Source organism: Podarcis cretensis (assembly GCF_951804945.1).
Source record: "Podarcis cretensis genome assembly, chromosome: 7".
Lineage (NCBI taxonomy): Eukaryota > Metazoa > Chordata > Lepidosauria > Squamata > Lacertidae > Podarcis > Podarcis cretensis.
The window spans coordinates 73,306,684-73,332,523 of record NC_137176.1 but is presented as its reverse complement, the minus strand read 5'-3'; the positions used below and the strand labels follow the sequence as shown (position 1 = coordinate 73,332,523).

At 43.1% G+C, this 25,840-nt stretch overlaps 1 protein-coding gene across 3 annotated transcripts in view; it reads left to right on the top strand.

The window, feature by feature from the left end:
* Positions 1-25,840, top strand: part of RSPO2 (R-spondin 2) — a 108,475-nt gene that overhangs the window by 52,024 nt on the left and 30,611 nt on the right. For all 3 annotated transcript variants that reach the window (XM_079984526.1, XM_079984525.1, XM_079984527.1), the window contains exons 3-5: positions 10,405-10,593; positions 21,785-21,928; positions 24,582-24,770. In XM_079984526.1, the coding sequence (XP_079840652.1) occupies positions 10,405-10,593; positions 21,785-21,928; positions 24,582-24,770 (522 nt within the window). The remainder of the gene's footprint in view (positions 1-10,404; positions 10,594-21,784; positions 21,929-24,581; positions 24,771-25,840) is intronic.

The window sequence follows — 25,840 nt, the reverse complement described above, 5'->3', positions numbered from 1 at the left end:
CTTCCATATTTGGTCATAGGCATGGAGTGGGGGGGGGGAGGTAATGACTTGGCCCACCACCCAGATCCAGTTCAACACCCCTGATGTTAACAAACAGCCATGGTGCTTGCAGCCAGTGTTCAAAATTGGCCAGGCTCTTTTTGTACCTAGCTATCGGCCACTTGTGACCAGGTGAAGATGCCTGGGCTCCAGGATGCTGCCTGACATCTGCACCATCTGAGGATCATTGGATCTGGATTGTTTTCACACACTAATACCCCATCCTGTAGAATTCTATCAGCTATATTTTATCTGCACAATGTGAATGAATTTCTGGATCCCACATGCTTATTCTGTGTAGCCTGAGCAGGAGCTGCGAACGATATTACAGCTAATTGTTGCAGTTTGTCTTCACTTACCCCACAGTTGTGAAGAATATTCTGATGTTATGAATGGTCCATGCCACCATTAAGAAAAAGAGGTAGGAATAGGCCAATATAGATGCGGACTGTCAAGTGATTTTTAAAGTTCTCATAGTTCTTAAACTTAACGTTCTCAGGGTTGTCACCTGAACTAGCCAGATGTTTAACTGATAATCAGTCCCCATCATCTAAGACTTTAGAGCCATCTTACCCCAAAATGGCAACTAGACATTCCATTTTGGCGACTGTATCCGTGGTTTAAGGAGCCATTTGGCACCTAGCTTATATATTTGAGTTTCTGACACTGCTTTCAGCACTTCTGCCTTTCCATATTCTTCATTGACTCCAAACTATGTGTGTGTTTTTCCCTTCCTCCTTTGTTTTCATGTGAGTGCCACTTCCTTCCTCCCATCCTCCCCATATTTCACATTCCTGCCTGGCTTCCCGTCAATATCCTTCATCTCCCCCAATGCATCTGTTGTACATGCCTGGCGCTTTTCCAAATTTGCCTGACATTTTGGCATTTGCCAGCTCTATCCCGTCACAAGCTGCTGTTCAGCTGGACATCTGACTACGGGAATATTGTTTACTGAATTTGGCTGGTTATCCTTTGGCTGAGAAGCCAAAAAGCCATCTTTAGCATGGCTTCCAAAACCTGGTGCTTGAGAGCTTTGTACGCTGCAACCGAGCTTTTTGCAAGGCCTTGCCCTAAAGGGCTGGAGGAATCTACCTTTCTTAGTTGAATCGAAGCTTAGCTTTGAGCATTAGGTATAAAGGGATTGAAAGAGCCAGTAAATAGGAAATGTCTTAATCACCATGCCAGATTTTCCCACTTAACGTACAGAAGTGTTGGCAGGTGGGTTAGATTTTTACAATGCTATGTCTAAGAATGTGTCAGCTTTTCCTGTTTTTTTCTTGAATAGGCCCCGAATATGTCTCAAATGACGGCAATACTTGAAATTTTTCTCAAAATTGGATTTGGAGTGCCAACTTAAAATGTGCCCTCGGGCACCTAGGTTCAGACATCATGTCACTGTGACCTGTGCCCATCTGCATGTCTAGACTATAATTGAAGTTATGTGGCCAACAGCTTTGGCCACATCTATCCTGAGATTTTGTAGATAACTTGGGCATCATAAAGTATATTAAGTCGAAAGTTAGTACCTTCTGGGGAACTGCAGAAGTTTCCTTTTCAGCCTTACTTTATGTTTCAGATGGCCTATATTCAGTGATTGACTTCTTTATGCATGCAGGAAAAGTATGGGCCATTCATCCAGGAATAGCCAATGCCATCCTGATTTGTTCAAACTATAACTTCCATCAATCCTGACCATTGGCCATATTGGCTAAGGCTGATGGAGTTGGAGCCCCGCAACATCTATAGGGCTCCATTTTGGCTACCCCTGCATTAATGAGCCTGTTTAGCGGGCAACGTTATTGCCAGTCCCTTATGAACGACCTTTCTTGGATCCTGCCAAGAAAGATACCTATTAACTGGCTTCTGGGGTAGAGGTTTCCACTGGGCAATTGCTTTTACTTGAGATCCTCATGAATTCTATTTTCCAGCAGATTTTACCCAGAACTTCTTGGGAGAGCAAAATATAAAATAAAATAAATATTCATCAAGGTGCCGGGGGGATAACTATGATGCTATTGCATCTGCAGTTATTCAAATCTCTCCTGTTGCATTGGTGCAGTGTTAGACCGTGTATGCAGAGCGGAACAGACTTAAGTCTAGCACAGAGTATGAAAAATGTAACATAGGTTATTGGGGTTCCCATTGAAGCATGTCCAGTATACAGTCTCCCCATCCCCATCCATTTCTCTTAAACAAGACCAAAATTATTTCACTCATTTCCCTGTATGTTCCTCAGGATTCTAAACATGTTACTGAGCAAAGAGCTGTTTGAAATCTGAGGAATCATTCCCAGGGTGGGTGATCTCTGGGCCTCGAGATGCTGCTGAACTACAGCTCCCATGATCCCTAGCCATTGGTCATTCTGGTTGTGGATGCTGGGAGTTGATGTCCTCAAAATTTGGAGGGCCACAGGCTGCTCACACCTGTTCTGAGCAATGTTTCCAATGCAGAACAGTGCTTTCTGTGGGTTCAGTTACATGTGGATAGAGGTTCTCTCCTGTATGGAAGTAAATCTTAAAAATCTTGTACAAATGAGGCACTCAGTTGTGATCAGACATTGCACATGCACAGGGGAGCTAAATTATTCTAAGGTCAGGTGCCAGTCAAGTCATTCTGTAGGTTTTATTATTCCGGCGGGGTCTTGTTTGTAATTTGTAATGCACCTAGCACAATATTAGGCTCTTAAAAACACAAAGGTTTTATTAGTACATTTTAGCCTTCATCTCATCAGATTAACTCCTTGCAAATAGGCAGCCTGGATTTAAGTTTGTTTAAATATCTCTCGGGAATAAGACTATATAAATGATACACAAATATTTAAAACTTTGTTTATCCGGGACAAGTTTGTGGCCTAAAATATCATTCGAGGAAAACCAAGTTGTTGCTTTTAATGTCTAAAAGAGCTTAGAAAAAGATGCATTAGCTGAAGTAGGTTATCTGATTCCTCCTAATTCCTAATGTTTAAACAGCTTTTGTCTTTTGGAAAGGCAACTTCTGCTCTGCCTAATTACTGGCAATAAAAAGTAAGTAAGGGATTTAAGACTTACGGAGTGTTCCAGTTGGAGGAAAGTATAATTAAAGTTGGCGAGGTCCTTGTTTCCTTTAGGAAATAGAGACTTTAGAAAGGTTTTAAGAGACACTAATTTTTTATTTATTTTTTTAAAAAATGTAGCTTGTCTGTGTTAAGCTCATGTTCTGAGTGTTTTAACTAAATAGTAAGCTGTAAGGAGCGCATGTTCTCAAGGACACTTTTTAAAAACAACATCTCAAGGGATTTCCCTTCCCTTTTGCTAATTATAGACCCCTTCCATTTTGCACTCACACTTTAACTGCTGGTGCACAAGAGGTAAGGAGGAGTTCAAAAGGAAGATGGATCCAAAGGGAAGGCCCATGCATTATATATCCATGGCATTTAGCTTCAAAGCAGTCATAATTAGACTCTTAGTGAAAAGGGTGGGAGTTTCAAAGTGATCTACACCAGCCTGACTTTGATACAAATGAAGTACTTTGAACTGAAAGTCAAAACTTTTTTTGGCGGTGGAGTGAGGCGGGGGGAAAGAAATCGGGCAATTTGGATTTCCTGTTGGGTCTAAGGCTATCCTAAGAATGGAGCAATTATTTTATTTTATTTTATTTTGCTAGAGTCCTAGTGGGATAGCGTTTTTACTTGCTACCCACTTTTAACTCGGCACTGTTTTGTAATCAAGCTTAACTGCTGTTTCAGTGTTTTCCTTGGCCTGTAAGGATGATTTGTGTTAGTTTTTCTGGCCCGCCTAAAGCCCCAGCGCAACGGACTATCAGCTATAGCCTTACAAAACAGATACATCGTCTCACACTTGCACATGCCTTGTCTGAACCTAGCAGCACTTTTAAAAATAAAAACTTAAAAACGACGAGGTCATATCCAGCACTTGCACAGTGGAACTTCCCCTTCTTCTCCTCGCCCTGTATTTCCTTCTGCCAGACATGCTCCATAGGGCCTCCCAACCTTCTGGAGAACATTGTGATGGGACACAGGGCACTGCTTAGGAATTTTCACTATAGAAGTCGGTTGCAGGAGTGGAGCAGCAATGCTGGTTGCAACCCACTGCTTCCAAAAAGATGCATAATTTTTAATTTCCCCTTTATTTGTAGATGTTTTCTAACTGGCTGCAGGGGATGGTGCAGTGGGGCTGCACTGCTGACCTGAGCTCTATCCGAGATGAGTTGCTGCAGCAGACGAAGAGTTCGGCTTTGGCAAGGTTGGCACAGCGCAGATGCACTGGGGCAGCCAATTCTGCTGGCAAATTTGCACCGTGCCAGCCTCGTCACTGACGCACCCCTCTCCATCTCAGTATACTGCATTGACTCAGCTCCATGGTGGTTGGCTTCATGTGCAGCCCATTACACCATCCACTGGTAATATCTCGAATTTCTTTGCTAATAAAGCCATAGCAGAGCTAGTAAAAAAACCCTCAACAACACCGCTCTGACAAGGAATGACCCCTCCCGGGTTTGTAAGTCAGCTGAGCTACTTCCCCACAAACATCATGAAGTTGCTCAGCTTATTTCTGAACCACAATGATGCTCAGAAATAATCCCCTGTTAGTGATAAATAACTCCAGGGACACCCTACTCTTTCAGTTATTTGGTTTATTACTTACTGTTTTCAGGCCATGCATATCTGTTTTCCTCTAATTCTGCAGCTGATTTGTTATGACCTAATGCAATGACAATAAAACCATTATTTACATTTACTTGAATAGTATAGTTTTATCTGTGTAGACGCAGGACACATCACCCGGTGAGCTTCCTACCACCCTGTTTGGCATCGTTTGAAACGGAAATGCAGGAAGTTGTCCCTCCTAAGAATAGAATAGATATCGTTTGGGAGAATCATCTGCCAACATAGCTCAGCCCCAGTGTGAACTGCACCTGTCATGAGAGCAGAAGAAGAGGCCTGCTAGATCAGGCTAGGGGCCCATCTAGTCCAGCAGGCTGTTTCCACAGTAGCCAAACAGATGCCTATGGAGAGCCCCAAAGCAACAGCACTCTTGCCACTCATGAATCGCAGCAGATGGCAATCAGAGGCCTCTGGCAGTTGATTTAGAACATAGCCACCATGACTGGTAATCATTTGATGGCCTTCATCCAATGGGTCTCAAACCCCAAAGACAGGCTCGGGCGGATTGAGCAGACAAAACCAACAGTAGGTCGAATGGTCAAAAAGGTGTAGAGGGAAGCGAGGGGCAGATGGAGCTTGTCATGTGGGAAGGCATCCCATCTAGGAGAAGGAAACTCAGATCCTAAACTTCTGCTGCCTTGCGGAATACCTTCAGGAGACGAAAAGGCTAAGGAGTAAACTCTGCACAAATCTGGAGTGGAGTCCCTAAGATGGTTGGGTGGCACCTTGTACGCCTCTTTCTGGCAACTCCTGCAGCCAAGCTGGTGCCAGGTGTATTGCTTGTGTTCCTTTGGACCACATCAGTGGGGCCAAGAAAGAAGTCTTGTTGTCTGAGCAGCCAGGACCTCCATACACACTGCCCAGGCTTGCGCCCCGGGAAAGTCACTATTGCTATTAATGCAGTGGTTTGACTTCACCCCTAGAGGTGCACTCTATTGTCTCTCGAGACAGATGGATGCCAACAGTCCTCCAGGGATTTGTCTGGTCTTCTTTTACGGGCATCCAAGTTGGTGTCCATCATTGCTTGGGGAGCAGCTTTCAGGGTGTGAAGGTTTGAGTGGCGTATCTGCTCTCCCTTAGGGAAGACTAAGTACGTGCGGGTTTGGCAAGAGCAGTATGGTGTGAAAACTGAATGGGCAAATAGGCTAGATATACATCCAGCACCTACCCCCAGTTGGCTTATTCTGTCCCAAAGGGAAAGGTCCATAACTCTCAGCTTTGCATGAAGAATGCCACATGTTCAGTTCCTGTCATCTGCCACTAAAAGGATCAAGGTAACAGTTGATGTAGAAGACTCACCTGCTTCTATGCAGTGCAGCAAATACTTTGCTAGGTGCACCCATCTTTGTGTGCTTCATCTACATGAGGTCCGGAGGGTGGCAACATGAGAACGGTGGCTTTTCTGTGGTGTCTCCCCACTTGTGGAATGCTCTCCCCAGGAAGGGTTCCCTGGTGCCTGATATGAAATGAAGCACATTCCTCTTCTCCCAGCCTTTTGGCTAATTAAACAATCTTTGTTTTTTGTGTTTTTATGTTGTAAACATAACTGCCCTCGGATGAAGGGTAGTATAGAAATGCTATTATTATTATTATTATTATTATTATTATTAATTTCTTATGAAATGTGAAGGGGGAGCTGGATACATGAAGTCTCTCAAGCTGGTGCAGCAATTTCCCCAAATTTCTCCTTTCCTCTGTGTTTTCAACTACTCAAATCTAGCTTTGGAGGGCAGCTATGAAATCATGTTGAACAGTGTCCGCCAGCCCTCCCTAAATGTACAACCCCCGCCTGCTTTTTGTTCAGTTTCTCATTTAGCTTTATGACTAATGAGTCCCAAGCGTAAAATAGCCAACACCAGTTCATATTCTTGGGTTTCCTCCTTATGCCACTGCACGTCTTGACTTTAAGTGTTGCTCTCTTTCACTTTGCTTCAGTTTTTTAAATGCTTCAAACGTGTGTGTGTGTGTTTTCGCCTTTTGCTGTTTGGGTAGATCTGGTGTTGGGCTTGTGTTTTTGTTGGACTGCCACATCTTTGGATCCCTGCAGATTTTGGGGCTTGGAAAAAGTTGAAACTTACAATAAAAGACAAAATAAACAAGCCATCAAAGGGGAAAAAATTAAATCTCTGTTTATTCACCTGCATGTGAGACTAATGCTGGTCCAGAGCAGCAAGCTGAAATATTTCAGATATTAAAAGACTTGACAAAAACAAATTTAGTTTTCAATATTTGAGACATAAGTACATGGCAACAATGTGCAGGTTGTAGTTAGCGGGATACATGGAAGGGTGTGGGGAGTAGTGATGGAAGAAGTGGAAATAGGCAAAGGCCAATAGTTATTGGTAATGCCAACCAGGATATAGTTCCATGTATATAGAATTATAGAATCTTAGAGTTGGAAGGGACCCCTGGGGTCATCTACTCCAACCCCCTGCAATACAGGAATCCCAGCTAAAGTATCCATGACAGAAGGCCATCCAACCTCTGCTTGAAAACCTTCAAGGAAGGAGAGTTCATCACCTCTTGTGGGAGTCTCTTCCACTGCCAAATAGCTCTTACTGTCAGAAAGGCTTTCTGAATGCTTAGTTGGAATCTCCTTTCTTGTGACCTGAAACCATTGGTCTAAGTCTTACCCTCCAGAGCTGGAGAAAACAAGCATGCTTCCTCTTCCATGCGACAGCCCTTGATATATTTGAAGATGGCTATTCTATCTTGTCTCAGTCTCCTCTTTTGGAGGCTAAACATACCCAGCTTCTTCAGTTCCTCGTAAGGCTTGGTTTCCAGACCCTTGATCATCTTGGTTGCCTTCCTCTGCACACGTTCTAGCTCTGCACACATTCCTGCACACGTTCCAACATCCTTCTTAAATGGTGGTGCCCAGAATTTGACACAGTATTCCAGGTGTGGCCTGACCAAGGCAGAATAGAGTGGTGCTATTACTTCTCTTGATCTGGACCAGGCTTCCTCAAACTTGGCCCTCCAGATGTTTTGGCCTACAACTCCCATGATCCCTAGCTAGCAGAACCGGTGGTCAGGGATGATGGGAATTGTGGTCTCAAAACATCTGGAGGGCCAAGGTTGAGGAAGCCTGATCTGGACGTATACTTTGGAGACGAATCTTTGTGTATCTCCCCTAGGCACACATGTGTGCAATTAAACTTAGTTGTAGTGACAGCTAGTGCATTTCTGAACACTTAAATGTCTCGAACATTGAGACCCAATGTTTCCAACCACCCAAGAAATGCAGGGATTCCCTCAGGAAACACACATGCTGTCTGCAACAAATGGCCCAGTGTGATCTTCAACTCCCTGCAGGAATGTTCCTGTGTATCCATGCCTTCCTGTAGGATGCTATAAAAACATGATAGCCAAAGGTCTATCTAGTTCAGCATCCTCTTCTGTTTCTTAACTCTCTTACTTCTGCTTGAGGACTGATACTGATTCATTGGAAAGATAATACCATGCCCCCCTTTGTACTATGGATAGAAGGCTTGACTACTCCTGCAACATACAAAGAGATTGCTTTAAGACATAGATTGTGTATGGACAAATACAGTGATATTTTGAATGCATTTATATGAAGCACAATGACTTGTTACTAATTTTATACTCATAAGAACAATCATACTACTTATTTACCCATGCTCTACCGATAGCCATGAATAATCGGGTAAATACAGTTCTGTGTTAAAAATGAGGATAGAGGAAAGGTTTTTAAGAATGGGTTTGTTGTCAGGAAACTGATTTGGCCTGTCTTTCTTTTGCAATGGGTTGTCCTTCAAGTTCCCAGTTGAAAGTGTTAAGTGAAGATAGGTACAAGGTGGGACGTGGAAGAAAGGTTTTAAAACCCATCAGCCCCTGGGAATCAAAACAGTCTCCATTTCCCCCCTTCCTAGTTTACAAAGTGACACTTCCTTAGAGGTGTTCCATTATGTTCCATCTGTGTACACAAGTAGCTAAGCTGTGCACTCATAAAAGCATTCACATGCAACATTCAACAAGTGTACAGTCTGTATGTATACCTGTGTGCACAACAGTTCAGATGTTAAAAAAGTAGTGTACGCTCTGTTACAGAGATGGGTACGTTTGTTTATTTTATTTCATAAAATTTATATACCACTTGATTTTGGGGGGGGGGGGCTCAGAGAGAAGATAGTGCAAGAGAAAGACAGGCCAAATGTTCAAGGAGAGTACAGAGGCCTGGGGAGAATCTTTATGGCTACAGAGAATTGGAATATCAGCTCCAGGCTGTGGGTTCTCTCATCCTGCCACAGCACATGCCCATTAAGCAAGCGGTTGTCTTGTCTTCAGGCCCTTAACAGGCAATGCTTTCCAAGCTGCATTAAGTAATGTTCAAAATGCGCAAGAGCCACAGAAGAGCTACATGCGGTCTGCTGTTAAATAAGCATTAGAAGCCAGTAATCCATAAGCCTTTATTTTTGCAGCTTCTGTCTTTGCTCATTAGTCTTATCTAATGCCGGCTTTAATTTCCACTGATCTATTTATGCTAGAATTTCACTTAATAAACCTTGTATGGATTAATCTGGTTGTCTTCTTGGCGCACATCTTAAACTTTTAAGACTTAAAGGATTCTCCTTTCAAGACCCTGGCTGATCCAAAGTCCCATCATAAGATAAAGATTCCTTGGAGGGCTACCAAGAAGCTGGGATATAGAAGTGAAATTGGTGGTAGGAAACTCTCAAAAACAAGATCTAAACTGGCATGTTTATGGCCCAGAAACATAGTTGGAAAGTCATAGTCCTTTTCTGCTCCTACCTCCCCAGCAACTGGTATTTAGTGGCAATCTGCCTTTGGTTATGAAGGTTCCATATTTCCATCATGACTAATAGCCAGTGATAGACCTGGCCTACAGGAATTCGTCTGCTTCCATGTGGAGCCACTTTCAGCCCTCCATTTTTTGCTTGTTTTCCTCCTGAATACGTAACAGTGGGTTGGATCCAGACTTAAGTTACGCCCCACTGAAATCAACGGGGAATGCTAGTTTCACAGGTGTAGATTTTTATTTTTGGCCATCTTCTAACTAGAAAAGAACAGTTAGATTCTTTTTTTTTAATTACACATTCTTTTAAAAATATCACAAAAGGAAAGAATGTTCTCTTAGTTTTAATTTTCAAATTAAATCCACTGTTCTCTGTCCACTAGCACAAGAGCGGATGGTGGAGTTTAAAACTTGTGCTTTTCTGTGCTCAGCAACATTCTGCAAGTGCAACAAGAGATTAATTTAGTGCTACACCATATTATGACAGATTAACTGATCTCAAATTTAGACTGCAGATGCCGCAGTGAGGGAAAAGGTGGGCTTATGCTGAAGTAAAAACCACTTTCCTCCTTTGAACCTAATCCTTATTGTTGCTGTTACCATTTGTACACAAGAAGACCACCACTGTCCACTGACTGCTTAAGTTGCTCTCCAACTTCATTTAGTATTATGCACGTATAGTAATAATTTTTGGCTTGTTAAACTATACCACATGGCGTGGGGGGGGGGAGAGAATGGAGCTTTCACTTCCAAAGCAAATTGGAAGTGCCCACTTTGCTATCATGTCTGCTGAAGTTCCCTGCCCTCTCCTTCAGTTGTTGTTTTTCCTCTATGCAGGCTTTTAAAGGGAAGATAAATATTGCCACATGCTTATTTTTGGGTTCTAATACTGTTGTTGTCGTCTTCTTTTTTAATTCCACAGCCAACTATGGACCAAATCCAATTTGCAAAGGCTGTTTGTCTTGCTCAAAGGACAATGGATGCATCAGATGTCAGCATAAGTTGTTCTTCTTTCTCCGAAGAGAAGGAATGAGGCAATATGGGGAATGCTTGAATTCCTGCCCGCCAGGGTACTACGGTCTGCGAGCCCCAGACATGAACAGATGTTCAAGTGAGTTTCCTTTCATGTTTCTTTTTTAAAAATCTGTAATTTCAAAACTAAGTTATTGGTGAGGGTGGAGGACATAAGATGATACTTTTGTAGACAACTCCAATACATTGTAGGCATTCCTTCCTAAAAGAATCTCCAGTTGTCTGGACGCTGTGCTTTGGACACCTCTAAAGATTTGTTGTTGTTTAGTCATGTCCGACTCTTCGTGACCCCATGGACCAGAACACGCCAGGCATTCATTTTACATGATGGTTCCTGAGATCAAGGAACAGTTTTTCATCTGGTGTTTGGATGCTATCAGATGCTATTTTGAATCAAGTTGGTAGATTGAACCTTTCAAAACTGTCCCGTCTTGAACCACTGATGTCAAAAGTGCATTGGTTCCCCTCCCATTTCTTAGAATTCCCAAGCAATTCCAAGTGCCTCAATCGTCTGTAAATTTATTATCCATTGGAACTTCTTTCTTCCCTTAGGTCATAAACCTGTGTCCCTTCCAATGTTGTTGGACTACAGCTCCCATCATCCCTGACCACTGGCCATGCTGTCTGGGGCTGATGGGAATTGGAGTCCAGCAACACTGAGGGCCACAGGTTCCCTGCTGATGGGGGGGGGGAGGTAATTATCTGAAACAAACCTCTTGCTTGGTACACTTACAATTGTTTGTAAGTGTTCATACAGTGGTACCTCTGGTTACGTACTTAATTCGTTCCGGAGGTCCGTTCTTAACCTGAAGCACCACTTTAGCTAATGGGGCCTCCTGCTGCCGCTGTGCTGCCGCTGCATGATTTTTGTTCTCATCCTGAAGCAAAGTTCTTAACCTGAAGTAATATTTCTGGGCTAGTGGAGTCTGTAACCTGTAGTGTATGTAACCTGAAGTGTAGGTAACCCGAGGTACCACTGTATATTTTTGAGATCAGAATCTGTTCTTCCCAGTGCTTTTGTTCTAAAAAAATGTTTAGGGATACTCTCATTTTGACTCAAGAAAATCACCATTTTATAGTTCAATTTGGGGGGAAAAAATACAGTAAATGGACAGAAGTACAAAGATTCACAAAATGTTTAGGGGTATGCGTCCCCCTGCATCCCTCCAGAAAGAAATGCCACTGGTTCTCCCCATCTCTCTGAGCAGAAGAGATACACCTGCTATCTGTTCTGTGCATTGAGCTCTGATGTTGGGCAACTCCTGTTTAATTTCAATGGGAGCTTGCACTGTTTTGTGTTCTGAACTCATGATTTATGTTACCGTTTTATTTATCTTGGTTCTGGTGCTGAGTATGCGCTCATTTTTTGAAATGTCAGTTTGACATGATGAATTAAATTCTCTTTCTGGAACTTCTTGCTTAACTTGAAATGCCCTTTTGTCGCTTCCAAGATAGTCCTGCAGTTCTCCACAATTCCCCATGCGCGGCAGTGGGACTTGAACTCGGGTAATTTTGTTCATGACTCCGAAGTAAATCCAGTTGTGTCCAGCGGGCCTTATGTGTACTTATAAGTGTACTTATTATTGCAACCTAGCTCCAGTCCTTTTTCTTCGGTGCGAAAGTTTCCAGGTAAAGCTCTGCCTAGTTTCATTCACTTTAGGATAACTTCTCACAAAACTATTGAAATTCTTGGAAGTTTTCATGTTTTGATTTCAGAGCACAAAGTAGTCAAGCTCTCACACCAGCAGAATAAGTTTGGATACAAGTTTCCCTAAGTTGTGTGCACAGAACAATGCTGGCTATGCCACAGTTTAGCATTATATGCAAACAAACCCTTTATGTCTATGAAACTGCCTTTGGATAAATGTACTGGATAATAACCTCTTTTGAAATCTCAGGGTACGAGACTGCTTGGATTTGTATACAGTGGTACCTTGGGTTACAGACGCTTCAGGTTACAGATGCTTCAGGTTACAGACTCCACTAACCCAGAAATAGTAGCTTGGGTTAAGAACTTTGCTTCAGGATGAGAACAGAAATCGCGCAGCAACGGCGTGGTGGCAACGGGAGGCCCCATTAGCTAAAGTGGTGCTTCAGGTTAATAACAGTTTCAGGTTAAGAACGGACCTCCAGAACGAATTAAGTACTTAACCTGAGGTACTGCTGCACTCATAAATCTTGCCATCATGTTTGAGACATGGGAGTGAAATGCATGACTCCATTCAGGTGTGTCTTACTCAGGGTATACTCAGTGAAACTGATAAGCATGATCAAAGTAGGCCCACTAATTTCAATGTGTCTGCTCTCAGTAAAACATAGTTAAGTACCACCCTTTATTTATTTTTAGGAATTGTACTGATTGTTTTGTTTTGTCTTTTAAATCCAAATAATGTGACCTCATACAATAACAGCAACATTATGCTTTGTATTATTAATGAAGCAATAATACACTTCAGTATTTCTCTGTGTGTTTTCCTGTTTCATCCCTAAATCTAATATAATCAGTAGTATAGTGCAATTAAACCATGCATCCTAAGAAAAAAATGAATGAATTTTAATTCTCACATTAAGCTTTTGTCTGTTTCCTCCTGAATATTCCATATTTTGGAGCAACCCAGCCAGATGGCCAGGGTATAAATACAATCATCATTATCATTATCATTATCATTTGATTTGTTATACTTATTTTTTTCCTTCATTCCAGCTGTCTCAGCCCTCAAGTTCCTTTCTGTCTTTAAGCCAGTGGTGGCCAAACTTGGCCCTCCAGCTGTTTTTGGACTACAACTTCCGTCATTCTTAGCTAACAGGACCAGCGACCAGGGATGGTGGGAATTGTAGTTCCAAAACAGCTGGAGGGCCATTAAGCAGTAATGAAAGATCTGACAGTAGATGAGTCAGGATATACTGAAGCATAGTAATGCACTGTGTTGAACCCTTTACTTGTACAGTCATACCTTGGGTTGAAGTTGCTCCAGGTTGAGTGCTTTCGGGTTGCGCTCTGCGGTGACCTGGAAGTAACAGAATACGTTACTTCTGGGTTTCGCTGCTCGCACATGCACAGACGGTCAAAATGATGTCATGTGCGGAAGCGGCGACCTGCGCACGCGCAGATGCGGGTTGCATTCACCTCAGGATGCGAACGGGGATCCCATTCGTATCCAGAGGTACCACTGTAATCCTATTTGTGTCACCTGACTCCTGTTGACCAACAGCTGCAATATTGGTGCCCTGGCTATCTGCAGCAGTGGCATTGGGGCTGGAGAGATATATGAGCCCCTGCTGTGAGCTGGCCCCGCAGTCAATGAAGGTTGGGGGGACCTTTGAAGATGGGAAGGAGTTAACCATGCTTTCCTGATTTAGCTAGTTCAGTGATGGACCTCCAGATGTTGTTGGACTTCAGTTTGCATCATCCACGACCATTGGATGAGGCTGATGTGAGCTGGAGTCTTGAGGGCCACAGATTCTCTCAATCTGGTCAGTGCAGGTGATGCGATTCTCTTCACTTCCACTGCGCTGCGTGTTGGATGAGATAACCCAGTTACTATCTCTTCCTTGCAAAGTACTTCTGGCAAATGCCTCTCTAGCTTCGTCTTAAAAGTTGTGTTGGTGGGGAGGAGTCAAAGCTCAGTGGTAGGACATGCAAGCGGGAATTATCCCTCAATGTTGCATTGTATTCTCACTTCCAAACAGGATCCTGTTCCGGGTTCCAGCTATGTCCTCCTCTAGGACACTCTAGCTTGTAAGAGGGTCATGCAAGGCTCAGTATTCTGGTTTTCTTTTCCACTTGGCAATTGCCACTTTGCATTTCATTGCTACTTAGCATGAACATGAGCTTTAGCAAGCTCTGGCACAGCTGCAAAGGGGGAGATAGAAGGTTCTGCTTTCGTTTTAGATTAACTGCCATTTAGAAAGTCAGCTGAACCGTAAGCAGTGATTGACCTTAACTATGATTAATGGCTGGCTTCATAAACCATGGCTTGAAGTTGGTTGGATTTTACTAACCACAGTTAAGATCAACCACAGTTTGTATGGATTCAGATGGTATGGCAAGCAATCAAAACCTGTGGAAGCTTCCCAAAATGTCCTTATGGTCACCCTGAAGGGGGAGTTTACCAGCATATGAGCCACTGCAGCTCATTCACAAGCACTTAACTATGGTTTAATATTATGTGCCCAAACCAGCTCACCATCTTGCTTTTTTAGCTCTGATATCGGTGGCCCTGTTTTTGCTGTGTTTTTCTGTGTTATTCAGTATGATCCTGCAAGTTATTAAGACCCTGCCCTACTATCTTTCATACATTTTCAAAATACACAAATAAATATGAAATTCTTCTTCCCTGATGTTGGATGCCCTTTCTGACTCCGAACATTTTTTTGTCTGTTGCTCTGACATTGTTTTTGCAGTTTAAAAATAGCTTTGGCTGCATTCAAAATCCCTACTGGTTTTTACAGGAGGGGTTCTTAGGAGAGTTTGGTGTAAAACGCTTGCACTCTGAATATCTTTGAGCAGAAGAAATCTTCGACCTTTTCTTATTTCTGGAACATTTTTGCATTTGCAATAGAAAAGTGCCTGAACCTGTGTATCTTAGGGGAAATGTTAACATGGATTGAAAAGTGCCACTCTTGCCAAACACAACACTGTGAATGCCACGCAGCTCAACGCAGCAGCTCTAAAATTATGAAAAAAAGGTGCATTTTCAAATCTAATTTTCTTCACTAGCTATGAGCTAGGCATCTCAAATTTGCAAGACTGTTTAGAGTTGGTTTTTTTCCTGGTTACAGTGTGCCATGTAATTTCATCTCTAAAGTTGCATACATGGATTTATTTATTTATTTTCGCCAGATGGAAGAAAACTAATCACCCTCTAAAGTAGGGGTAGCCAGCGTGGTACCCACCAGATACTGTTACAGCTCCTCCTCATCCCTGATTGTTGCCCATGCTGGCTAGGCCTGAAGGGAGTTGGAGTCCAGTAATATATGAAGGGCACCACATGGTCTCCAAGGCAACAGGAATTCTTTGGGTTTTGGTCCGCGTGTCACAGGAGGTTTGAACCAACACTATGGTAGGTCTGATAGAGAGGGGCTCTTTCTTGGACATAGTAAAATGCAGGGCCGGCTCAAGACATTTTGCTGCCTGAGGCAAAGGAAAAGATGGCGCCCTCTCCCAAGGCGCATACAAAAGCCAATTTGACCGGTAGTTGACTCTTGCCACAATACTGGTGAAAGGGACAGTGTTGTCCACTGTACTTGAGGCCAGCAGGCTAGTGTAGGGACTGCAGGGTGGACCCCATGGTGCTCACAGCTCTGTCCACTCCCCACACCTCAGCATTCACCACCTGAGGCAGCTGCCTCACTCTGCCTCATCGTAGGGCTGCCCCCGGTCAAAAATTATTTCAGTCCATACCTCAGACCTGTTATGGGGATACATAAGATACTTAAGGAGTGGCTGTGGTCAACCTGACAACTTCCATACCTATGTGTGTGTGTGTGTGTGTGTGTGTGTGTGTGTTTTAACACATACTGATTGTTCTAGCGAGTATGGTTGTTGTAGGTAACCTGGAACAACTCCAGGCATGCCTGAAGGATGTGGACCATTTGGACCGCTTCCAATTGAGATTCAGGCCTCATCGTTGGACTGAAAACTGTCTTGGTTGTGCTGGTCAATGATCTCCAGTGAGCTAGGGACAAGGGTGAAAGCTGTTTCCTAGTTTTGCTGGATCTCTCAGCGGCCTTTGAGACCATTGACCATGACATCCTTCTGGACTGTCTAGAGCGGGCACTGTTATGCAGTGGTTCTGCTCCTTCCTCTGGGGCTGTGCCCCCTGGACTCTCACTTGTGGGGTGCCTCAGGGCTCTGTCCTCTCCCCCATGCTTTTTAACATCTACATGAAGTTGCTCGGAGATCATCGGGGGACTTAGGCTGGAAAATACCCAGTTTTACCTCTCCTTCAAATCAGAACCAATGAGGGGGGTCAAGGTCCTGTGTGAGTAGAGGCGGTTGGCAGATGGATGGCAGGTAACAGATTGAGCTTGAGTCCTGACAAAACAGAAATACTGTTCTTGGGGGACAGGGACCGTGTGTGTGTGTGTGACTCTCTGGTCCTGAAGGAGGTAACTGTGCCCCTGAAAGATCAGGTACACAACCTGGGAGTCAATTTGGACTCCTTCCTCCTGGGCTGTGGAGGTGCAGGTCAATTCTGTGTCCAGGGCAACTCTCTACCAGCTCCATCTGGTACTCATACCCTACCTGCCTGCAGACTGTTTTGCCAGAATGGTGCATGCACTGGTTATCTCCCGCTTGGACTACTGCAATGCGCTCTACGTGGGGCTACCTTTGAAGGTGACCCAAAAACTACAACTAATCCAGAATGTGACAGCTAGACTGGTGATTGGAAGTGGCCGTCGTATAACACCGGTCCTTAAGGATCTTCACTGGCTCCCAGAAGGTTACTGAGCACAATTCAAAGTGTTAGTGCTGACATTTAAAGCCCAAAATGGCCTCAGCCCAGTATACCTGAAGGAGCACCTCCACCCCCATTGCTTAGCCCAGACACTGAGGTTGTCCTCTGAGGGTCTTCTGCTGGTTCCCTCACTGTGAGAAGTGAAGTTACAGGGAACCAGGCAGAGGGCCTTCTCAGTAGTGGTGCCCTCCCCGAGGAACGCCCTCCCTTCAGATGTCAAGGAGATAAAGAATTACACAACTTTTAGAAGACATCTGAAGGCAGCCCTGTTTTGGGAGATTTTTTTTAACACTTGATGTTTTATGTTTTTAGATATGCTGTAAGCCGCCTAGAGTGGCTGGACAAACCCAGCCAGATGTGCTGGATATAAATAATAAAAATATTATGATTATGATTCAGGCTTTGGTCTCTTTTGCAGTGGTTCCATTTCCTCTTTATCCCTCCTTCACCTGTGGTGAATTAGTATGCATGGAGCCAGACCTTCTGTGGGTTATGAGCAAATCTTTTTACCAGGCCTAGATGTGTGTGGTTTTAGTGGTCCTGCCAAATCTGGTTGTTCCATGGAGAGCAGTAGAGGCTTCTTCATTTGGGTAAATGCAGCACTGCTCCACCAACGTCCATCTGTCCCCGTTAACACTTACCTGCCTGCATTCTTGCTTGCAACCAATCCACTGCCTGCACAGTTTCCTCCTCTTGAACTGTTTTCCCACTTACAGAACTCAGCAGGGAAAGAATGAGGACAAAATTAGAATTAGTTGACTCTGCTAATCCATGGCTCTGGCTCCAGTTATTGTTGGTTTCTCTATTTTCGGCCCCACCAGTCCCAAGGGGCACCAGTCACTGCTGGACAATAGGGTTGTTCGCAGGTTACACTGAACACAAACAGTTTTATACGCATGTGCAAGAATTTGTGTGAACTTTTGTGTACACTTGTTGGCTTGGAACAGTTCAGGTACATAGATTGTGCCAGCACTGAACATTTCACTGTGCAGCTCAACGCCTTGTGTGCACAGATTGGACTGCTGTTGCCTATAACTTGAGAACACCCCTTCTGGGTCTGTTAAATGCACAACGCTAACGTTCAGCACGACTCACAGGAGTCAGGAGATGGCCTCAGGCTAAAGTTTTGAGCCTATTAGAAAAACAGTGACGCAGCAAAGGAAATAACTTCAGATTATGGCTCTGTACATTGGTGGAGTGTCCTGATCCAGGAATAACAACAAAATTAATCGTTATTGCTCCCCTGGCAGCAAAGAGAGGCAGAAGGAGAAAACCGACACTTTCAGCAGCACCCCTTACATATCTGTAGAATAGCAATTTATTATGCATTAATAAATGTACATATGTAAGCAGAACAAGAGCTGCATGAACAGTGTTGAAAACCCTCTTTTTGGCATGGGATGGTTCCAGTTGTTTCCTTTTGTGTCCAACTCACACCTCCATTAACAGAAGAGGAGAGGCAATTTTTGCCAACTTTATTTGCCTTGCATTCCTCCACATTTGTTCCAGAGAGTTGGAGGAGCCTCTGGAGCAGCGGTTCTCAACCTGTGGGTCCCCAGATGTTGATGGACTACAACTCCCATCATCCCTAGCTAGCAAGACCAGAGCTCAGGGATGATGGGAGTTGTAGTCCAACAACATCTGGGGACTCATAGGTTGAGAACTGCTGATCTGGAGCATCAGGTGAAGGTCTTCATGCCATGTTTGCTTTGCACTTGCAAGAAATAGCTCCTTCAGTGTGGCAACACCTGCTACACTTTGGAACTCCTTGCTCATTGATCGTGCCTTCACTGCACCATTTTCAGTGCCTACTAAAAATATATTTGGCTTAAGCAAGGCAACCCAGACATGGGAAATCTGACATGAACTTCAACATGCAATTTTATTTTATAACATATATTTTTAGAACTGTTGTTTCATTTTGGAATTTGTAAAGGCAAACTTGTTTTTTAACGACTGATTTTAATCAGTAATTTGGATGTATGCAAACTGCTTAAAGGTTTTGCCTGATTAAGAGGCATATAAATTCTCTTTAATAGAATAAATAAATGCAGAGAAAAAGGGGGAAAGCTGCCTCCTCTCACACGTTTCACTATATGCTGCCTCAGAAACCACTCTGGGTAGAAACAAAAAGCATTATAAACCAACTTTCATAAGAAATATTTGGCGGCGGTGAGCGAGTGACCGAAGAAGAGATATTGAGCTCAATGAAAATGTCAACACAGTGTGTGGCGGCTGTGAGAAAGGCAAATCTCATGCTAAGGGATCATTGGGAAATAAACCTGCCAACATAGCAATGCTTCGATACAAATCTATGGTGCGACCACACTTGGAATGCAGTGTCCAATTCTGATGGCCACATCTCAAAAAGGATACTGGGGAAAACGCACTAAAATGTAACCAAAATAATCAGGAGGGTGGGACAAATCCCCTATGAGGAAAAGCTACACTCTTTGAGGCTTTTTAGATTTGGGGGGGGGGGGGAGCAACTAAGGGTGGACATAGTAGGAGTCTATAATATTATGCATGGCATTGGAAAAATTGATGAAAAGAAGGTTTTTTCTTCCTTCCTCATATTACCAGAATCCACAGCCGTCCAATACAGCTGAATAGGTGGGAGTGTCATTCAGGACACAGAATGAGTCTATTTCTTCACACAACCCAGAGATAAACTATGAGTGCATTTAGATGTGGGAATTATTGCATTAGTCTCCCTGATTATAATTCTCATGCTTCTATTTGGCCTGTTGCATTATGGAACGGTGGCTTTTGGATTGATTATACCACTACCCCATGCTACGTTTTTAATGGTGGGGAAGAACCATACGCCAGTGTACCACCCCAAATTTTATCAGCGCAAACCTCCCACAGTTTTCTGAGTTAACAAGGATTGCAAGTGCCAATGTTGGCCTAGCAAGCATGTGCCATTTTGGGTCTATCTATTGCGTGTTATACCATTTCCCCAATAAGATAACGTTTTTTAAAAGCATGGTTGTGACCATTCTAGATTTGTACACTGTGCCATGTCCATAAAACTCACGGGGCCTTAACAGCTTTTTGAAAACTGGAATTCATTGCAAACTGAAATATGTTGTGCAGACGTGTTCTCATGTTTGTTAGTTAACTTGAGTGTGTATGTGCACACCTCCTTTTTAGGCTTAAATGCAGTACCTACGTAAACAGGAGAAAGTCTCATTGAACTTGGTGGGACCTAAATTTCAGCTGGCATGTATAGGATTTCAGTAATAATCTGTGGCTCATTTTTTATGTAAGAGTCAGAGGCCAATAAGCCATGGGTTGTTGGCCAAAGAACAAACTGCATGCTCTTGCCTTGCCTGTCTGGTGTTGTCACTGAGATCATAATAATTTTATAAACCTCTTAGAGACTACCTTGGTATTAAGACATAAATTGTTATGTTTAAACCATAGTTTCCTGTTGCATCATAACAGGGCAACTATGGTTTAATCCCTGCATTCTAACAAGGATATGACACATATGATCCATAAGTGTGATGTTGCCTGTAGTGTTTTCTTTTCCCTTTCTTTACATCCCTATACCTAAGGCTAAATATATGCATTCAGTGCATGTTAATGGAACTGAAATATAAGTAATCAAAGTCCTAGCATTCAGATTCACTTGTCTGCAGAACTTGCTGGCCATAGAAAACTTGGTTTGGGTGCTTGCTATATGAAGAATAGCCAGCCTTTCTCAAAATGTGATGATAAACATTCCAGTGGCGTGGAATCTACCAAACATAAGAGAGTGGCTGCCAGAAAAGGCAAACACAAGAAATGTATCACAGACTATCTAGCTATGATCTGTGGCCAAGAAATGGAAAGTTAAGGTTTCACATAAGGAAACACCATGTGTATTCTCCATTCAATTTAAAACAGGAAGGTGTTGGGGACAAAACTCCCCAAGACTGAGTCAAAGATACAGGTAACAACATGCAGCCTTTTTGTATAGCAGAGGCCCTAATATTTTAAATGGAAGATTTCCATCTATAAAAGGGGGGGGGGGATTCACTTGAATGAGACATCCCGCCCCGCCCCCAATATTTGAATCAACAACTGATACTTGACCTTGTAGATGGTTGCATCTCTTGGATGCGAGGCAGCAGTTATATAGTGATAGCTTTCCTTCCAGCATTTCTGCTGTGCGATACAGGACCACCCATTCACATCTCATCAGAATGCCAAGACCCATTTAATGTGCATATTTGAAAGCAAATTACTTATAGGTAGCAGAATTCATCATGCTCTCTCATGCTGCTCTTTGTCACTAGCTAAAATCTTCTGCAAATCAATTAATGATTGAGTAGTTAATAATGTAATTAATTGAATTTGTATGCCGCCCTTCACCCATAGATCTCAGGGCAGTTCACAACACAATGGATGAGATAATACCCCCTTTTCACATTTGTTTTTTGTGGGTTGGTGTGATGGGTCAAGAAGCAGGAGCTCATTGACATCTAATGTGCTGGTTACTTATACAATTTCACAGCTTCCCACAAAACTGCTCAAGATACATATATATTTAAAAAGCCTAGATGAAAACAGCTACGCTGTTGCACTCAGGACCTGTTTGTGGGCTTCCCAAGCACATCTGGTTGAGCTCTGTGAATACAGGGTGCTGGACTAGGTGGACCACTGGCCTGATCCAACAGGGCTTTTCTTTGGTTCTTAAGAGTAAGCTCTGAACCCATTCTTCTTAAATGGTTGAGTCCTGCTGTGTTCTTTGCTGCCGCATCACTCAATGAATTTGCAAACCTGAAATAAATAAATAAATTTGTTATTCCAACCTCTTAGGATGCAGAATAGAGAACTGTGATTCTTGCTTCAGTCGAGATTTTTGCACAAAGTGCAAGCCAGGGTTTTATCTCTACCGGGGTCGCTGCTTTGGAGAATGTCCTGACGGCTTTGCACCTTTAGAGGAGACCATGGAATGTGTGGGTGAGTGCTTATTGAACATCTCTTCTATATTACCTCTTTCTGATCCTTCTCACTGATTCAGAATGGTTTCTGAAATTATTTTCCACTTTGCCTGATTAGGTTGTGCCACCCACTTGTATACAATCCAACTTTCTCTATTTACTAGTAACAGTCCTGATGTTCCGGTACCTGTTCCCAAGAAGTCAGTGTTTCTGTTTTTTGGAATGTCCTTTTAAAACCAAGAGCGCTCTTGTGCTCAGATCCTGTTTATGGGTTTCCCACAGGCTGGCCACTGTAAGAACAGGAAGCTGAACTAGATGGGCCATTGGCCTCATCCAGCCAGCTCTTCTTATATACATATATTCATGCCACCCAGTGAGCCATTTCTGGTTAACAGAACATAAAATTGTCATGAAATTCTGCTCAATATTGATCCAGAGTAGATTCCAATGTATAGTTAGCAGAGTGAAAATTTGAGCACTTTGCAGGATTCCCAAAAAATAGACCAAAGGCAATTTTATTTCATCCAGTAGAACTTTACTGCTACTGAAGGCAAATGAGCATAATGGTTACAAATCCAATACATTCAGGATTGGCTCTGTCCATAAGAAATCCAGTTGCAGCAGACTTAACTTAAACTTACAATAACCTCTAAGACTAAGCTTTAACACTATATGCACAACACCACACCAGAAGGAAGAGAGACAGAAAGAGAAAGTGAAACCCAGGCTTCTTCTGGCCTTACTTTTATAGTCTGCATGACCTTGACAGAAAGAGATAAGAGAACCAGTTTAAACCAGCTGTACTCAGCTTCTCTGGAGGAATAACTCAAACATCACGAACCTTTTACTTGTATCCCTCACACAAAGAAGCTTCCAGAAGCCTCTTTAATTAATTAGAATAGGAAAGATCTCTACACATCAGATCAATACTTTCTGCACTAAGAAATGCAAACTGGCAAAAACAAGCAGAGAAAAATACTGTCTGCTCTCAAAAATTGTATCCTTTCCTCTTCCCCCTCTACGGCATGCAGTTCCACTTCTTTCTCTTGTGCATTCCCCCTCCCAACCACTACCAGCAGCAAATGATGGGAATTCTAAGGCAGTGATAATTGGAGTGTTAGAATAATAAAATTAATGTCCACATTTTCAACCATGAAACGTTAGTGATTATGTGGTTGTCTCATACTTGCCTTTTTGTTTCTGTTTGAACACTTAGAATAATTATCATGCTTATGGTCTAAACCTTTCTGGACATCGAGATAGGTTTACAAGTTCACACATTACCTCACTGCATAAAAACCTTGGCGAGTGTTTGGTACATAAGTTAGATGGAAACAGCTAATGTGCTATAATAACGTTAGAGCAATGCAATTCATCTTCTTACCGTTAATAAATCTAGAAATAATGGGTCCTAGGGAAATCTCTGTTTCTGAAACCTGATGGCTTTTCTCCAAGTAAGGATACTCTGAAGCACTCCTGAGTTGAGTCGCTTTGATTTTTCTTTGCATCTTAATAAAAGGGAGAGGCATAGGTTGCCGTGAAATGGTCTTTCTCATTTTTCTTTTTTTTAAACTACGCCTAATGTGGCTTGGTGACTCGTGTCTGCAAATCAGACTGAAACCTAATGCTAAAAAAGAACAAGCGAAAGATTTCTGTGCCCAGCCTAGTTTGTTACGGCTGCTTGGAGTTGGTAGGGAACCCATCTTTCCATAGCTCTGAAAGGGAAATATGGATCCTGTTACCACTCTGATAAGCCTTAACAAGCTACATCTCCCAGAATGCAATGGTGGAAGCCATGACTACTTAAAGTATAATAATAATTTTATTATTTATACCCCCTCCCAGTCTGACTGGGTTACCCCAGCCACTCTGGGCAGCTTAAAGTATCATAGAGCTTTAAATGTATGATTGATATGAATGTTGCCTTGCTATAATCCTTCTGGATGTCTTCTTACGTTCCTGTGTTCTGATCTAAACCTATTGTTCAACCAGAAAAACAAAACAAACAGAGAAGAGACCTGAGATTTCCACTATTTAAATTGGGGCAGTGAGTCTGTGGCCCTCCAGACGATGTTAGAATCCAACCGCCATCAGTCAGTCCCAACTAGCAATGCCAATGATCAGGGATGATGGGAGTTATAACCAGGGCTTTTTTTCAGCCAATACTCTCCAGAATTCAGTTCTCGCACCTCTCACCTTTGCCATTCTAAGAGAATGAGGGAAGTGTTCATGGTAAGTTCTAACACCTCTTTTTCTAGAAAAATAGCACTGGTTATAACCCAGCAACAGTTCCCCAGATCTGATTTAAAATTATTGGAACACCCCTCAAAAGTAACTGGAAGGAAAATGAAGATAACTGTAAGATGGGGAGAGAAGGAGGTGTGGAGAATTCATGGTAGACTAGAAATTGCATTGCCTTCCCACAACACATTTCAGGGCTTGTTTGTGAACTAGCTCTTCGAGTTAGTGGGATTAAATAAGGCCAGCCTGTGGAAATTTCCTCTAATAAAGCCATCAGACACTGAACAGTAAAATCTGCCACTTATGAATTTTTGAATTTCTTCATCCTCTCTGCCACCCCCACCCTCTGCCCCTCATTGACATGTATTTTGGAGCAGCAATGACAAGAAGATGTTAACTAGCCTCTGTGTTGTGTATGTTGGTTTCCTCAGAAGGCTGTGAAGTGGGCCCTTGGAGTGAATGGGGGACGTGCAGCAGAAATAACAAGACCTGTGGATTTAAGTGGGGCTTGGAAACGCGGACGAGGCAAATTGTGAAAAAGCCAGCAAAAGACACAATACCATGCCCAACCATTGCAGAGTCCAGAAGATGTAAAATGGCCCTGAGGCACTGTCCGGGAGGTAAGCGTGCCAGATGCCAAAAAGTTTTTATGAGCTCTTTTCCTGACTCAAGCCGTGCTTGTTTAACTAAGATAGATAGAACACTGTCTCTTGTTTTTCAAAAACCCGGAGGAACCGTCCAACTTACACACCACCTCGTTCTGTTAGCACACAAGTGCTGAAGCACAGCCTGTGACTGTGTGTGTATATATATATATATATATATATATATATATATATATATATATAGAACATGTTTATGAGATCCTGTATAGAATGTTGTTTTGCAGCAACATCAGGTAACAGTCAGTTTTGAAACCATGAGCAGTTCAAGACAGCCAACCTCTACATCTCTTCTCATAAAGAAACTCCATTTTGTTCAATACCAGGTAAGTGTGTGAATAAGCAACCTCCCCCAGACCTGGTGGTCTGCAGATGTTTGGGGCTACAACGTGGCCACGCTGGCTGGGACTGATGGGAGTTGGAGTCCAAAAAACCTGAAGAGCAGTGGGTTACAGTCATAATGAGCCCCATGATGCTGTTGGAATTGGTAGACTGTGACACAGGAGGAGGTAGAAACCCAAGAAGGCCTGAATGGTGGGAAACCTGGGTTGGAGGAGGGAGGAATCTCCACCGCAACTTCAGCCACTTCAGGAGGGGGACCAGGGATGACCAGTTCTCTGCATACCCCTGCTCTTCCTGCAAAGTGAAGGGCCTCAGTGAAGGCTCAGGAAGCCTTTGAGCAGTCAAGGAGGCAGAAGGCAGTGACTGAACAGGAATCCAAAAAGTAGGGTGCAAGCTTGTTGCTGAGAACCAGGCGCTGGCTTCACAGATAGGAGCAGCCCATCCCATCCCTATAGAGCATGCTTTTTCTATCCCAACATTCCCACAAGGTGAACAAGGCGAGTGAGTGCGCCGCAGCTGGACTTTGAAAGCTTGGCAAACAGGGTGGGGAAATTTGTTGGGACATCTTTGTTGCTTCCACTGGTTCTGAACTTCCACCTTGAACTGAGATGTGGCTCCTGGGCCCTGTGTCTGTTGCTGAGCCTATACCACTTCTTGCCTGAATAAAGATCTTTTTTATTTCCTAC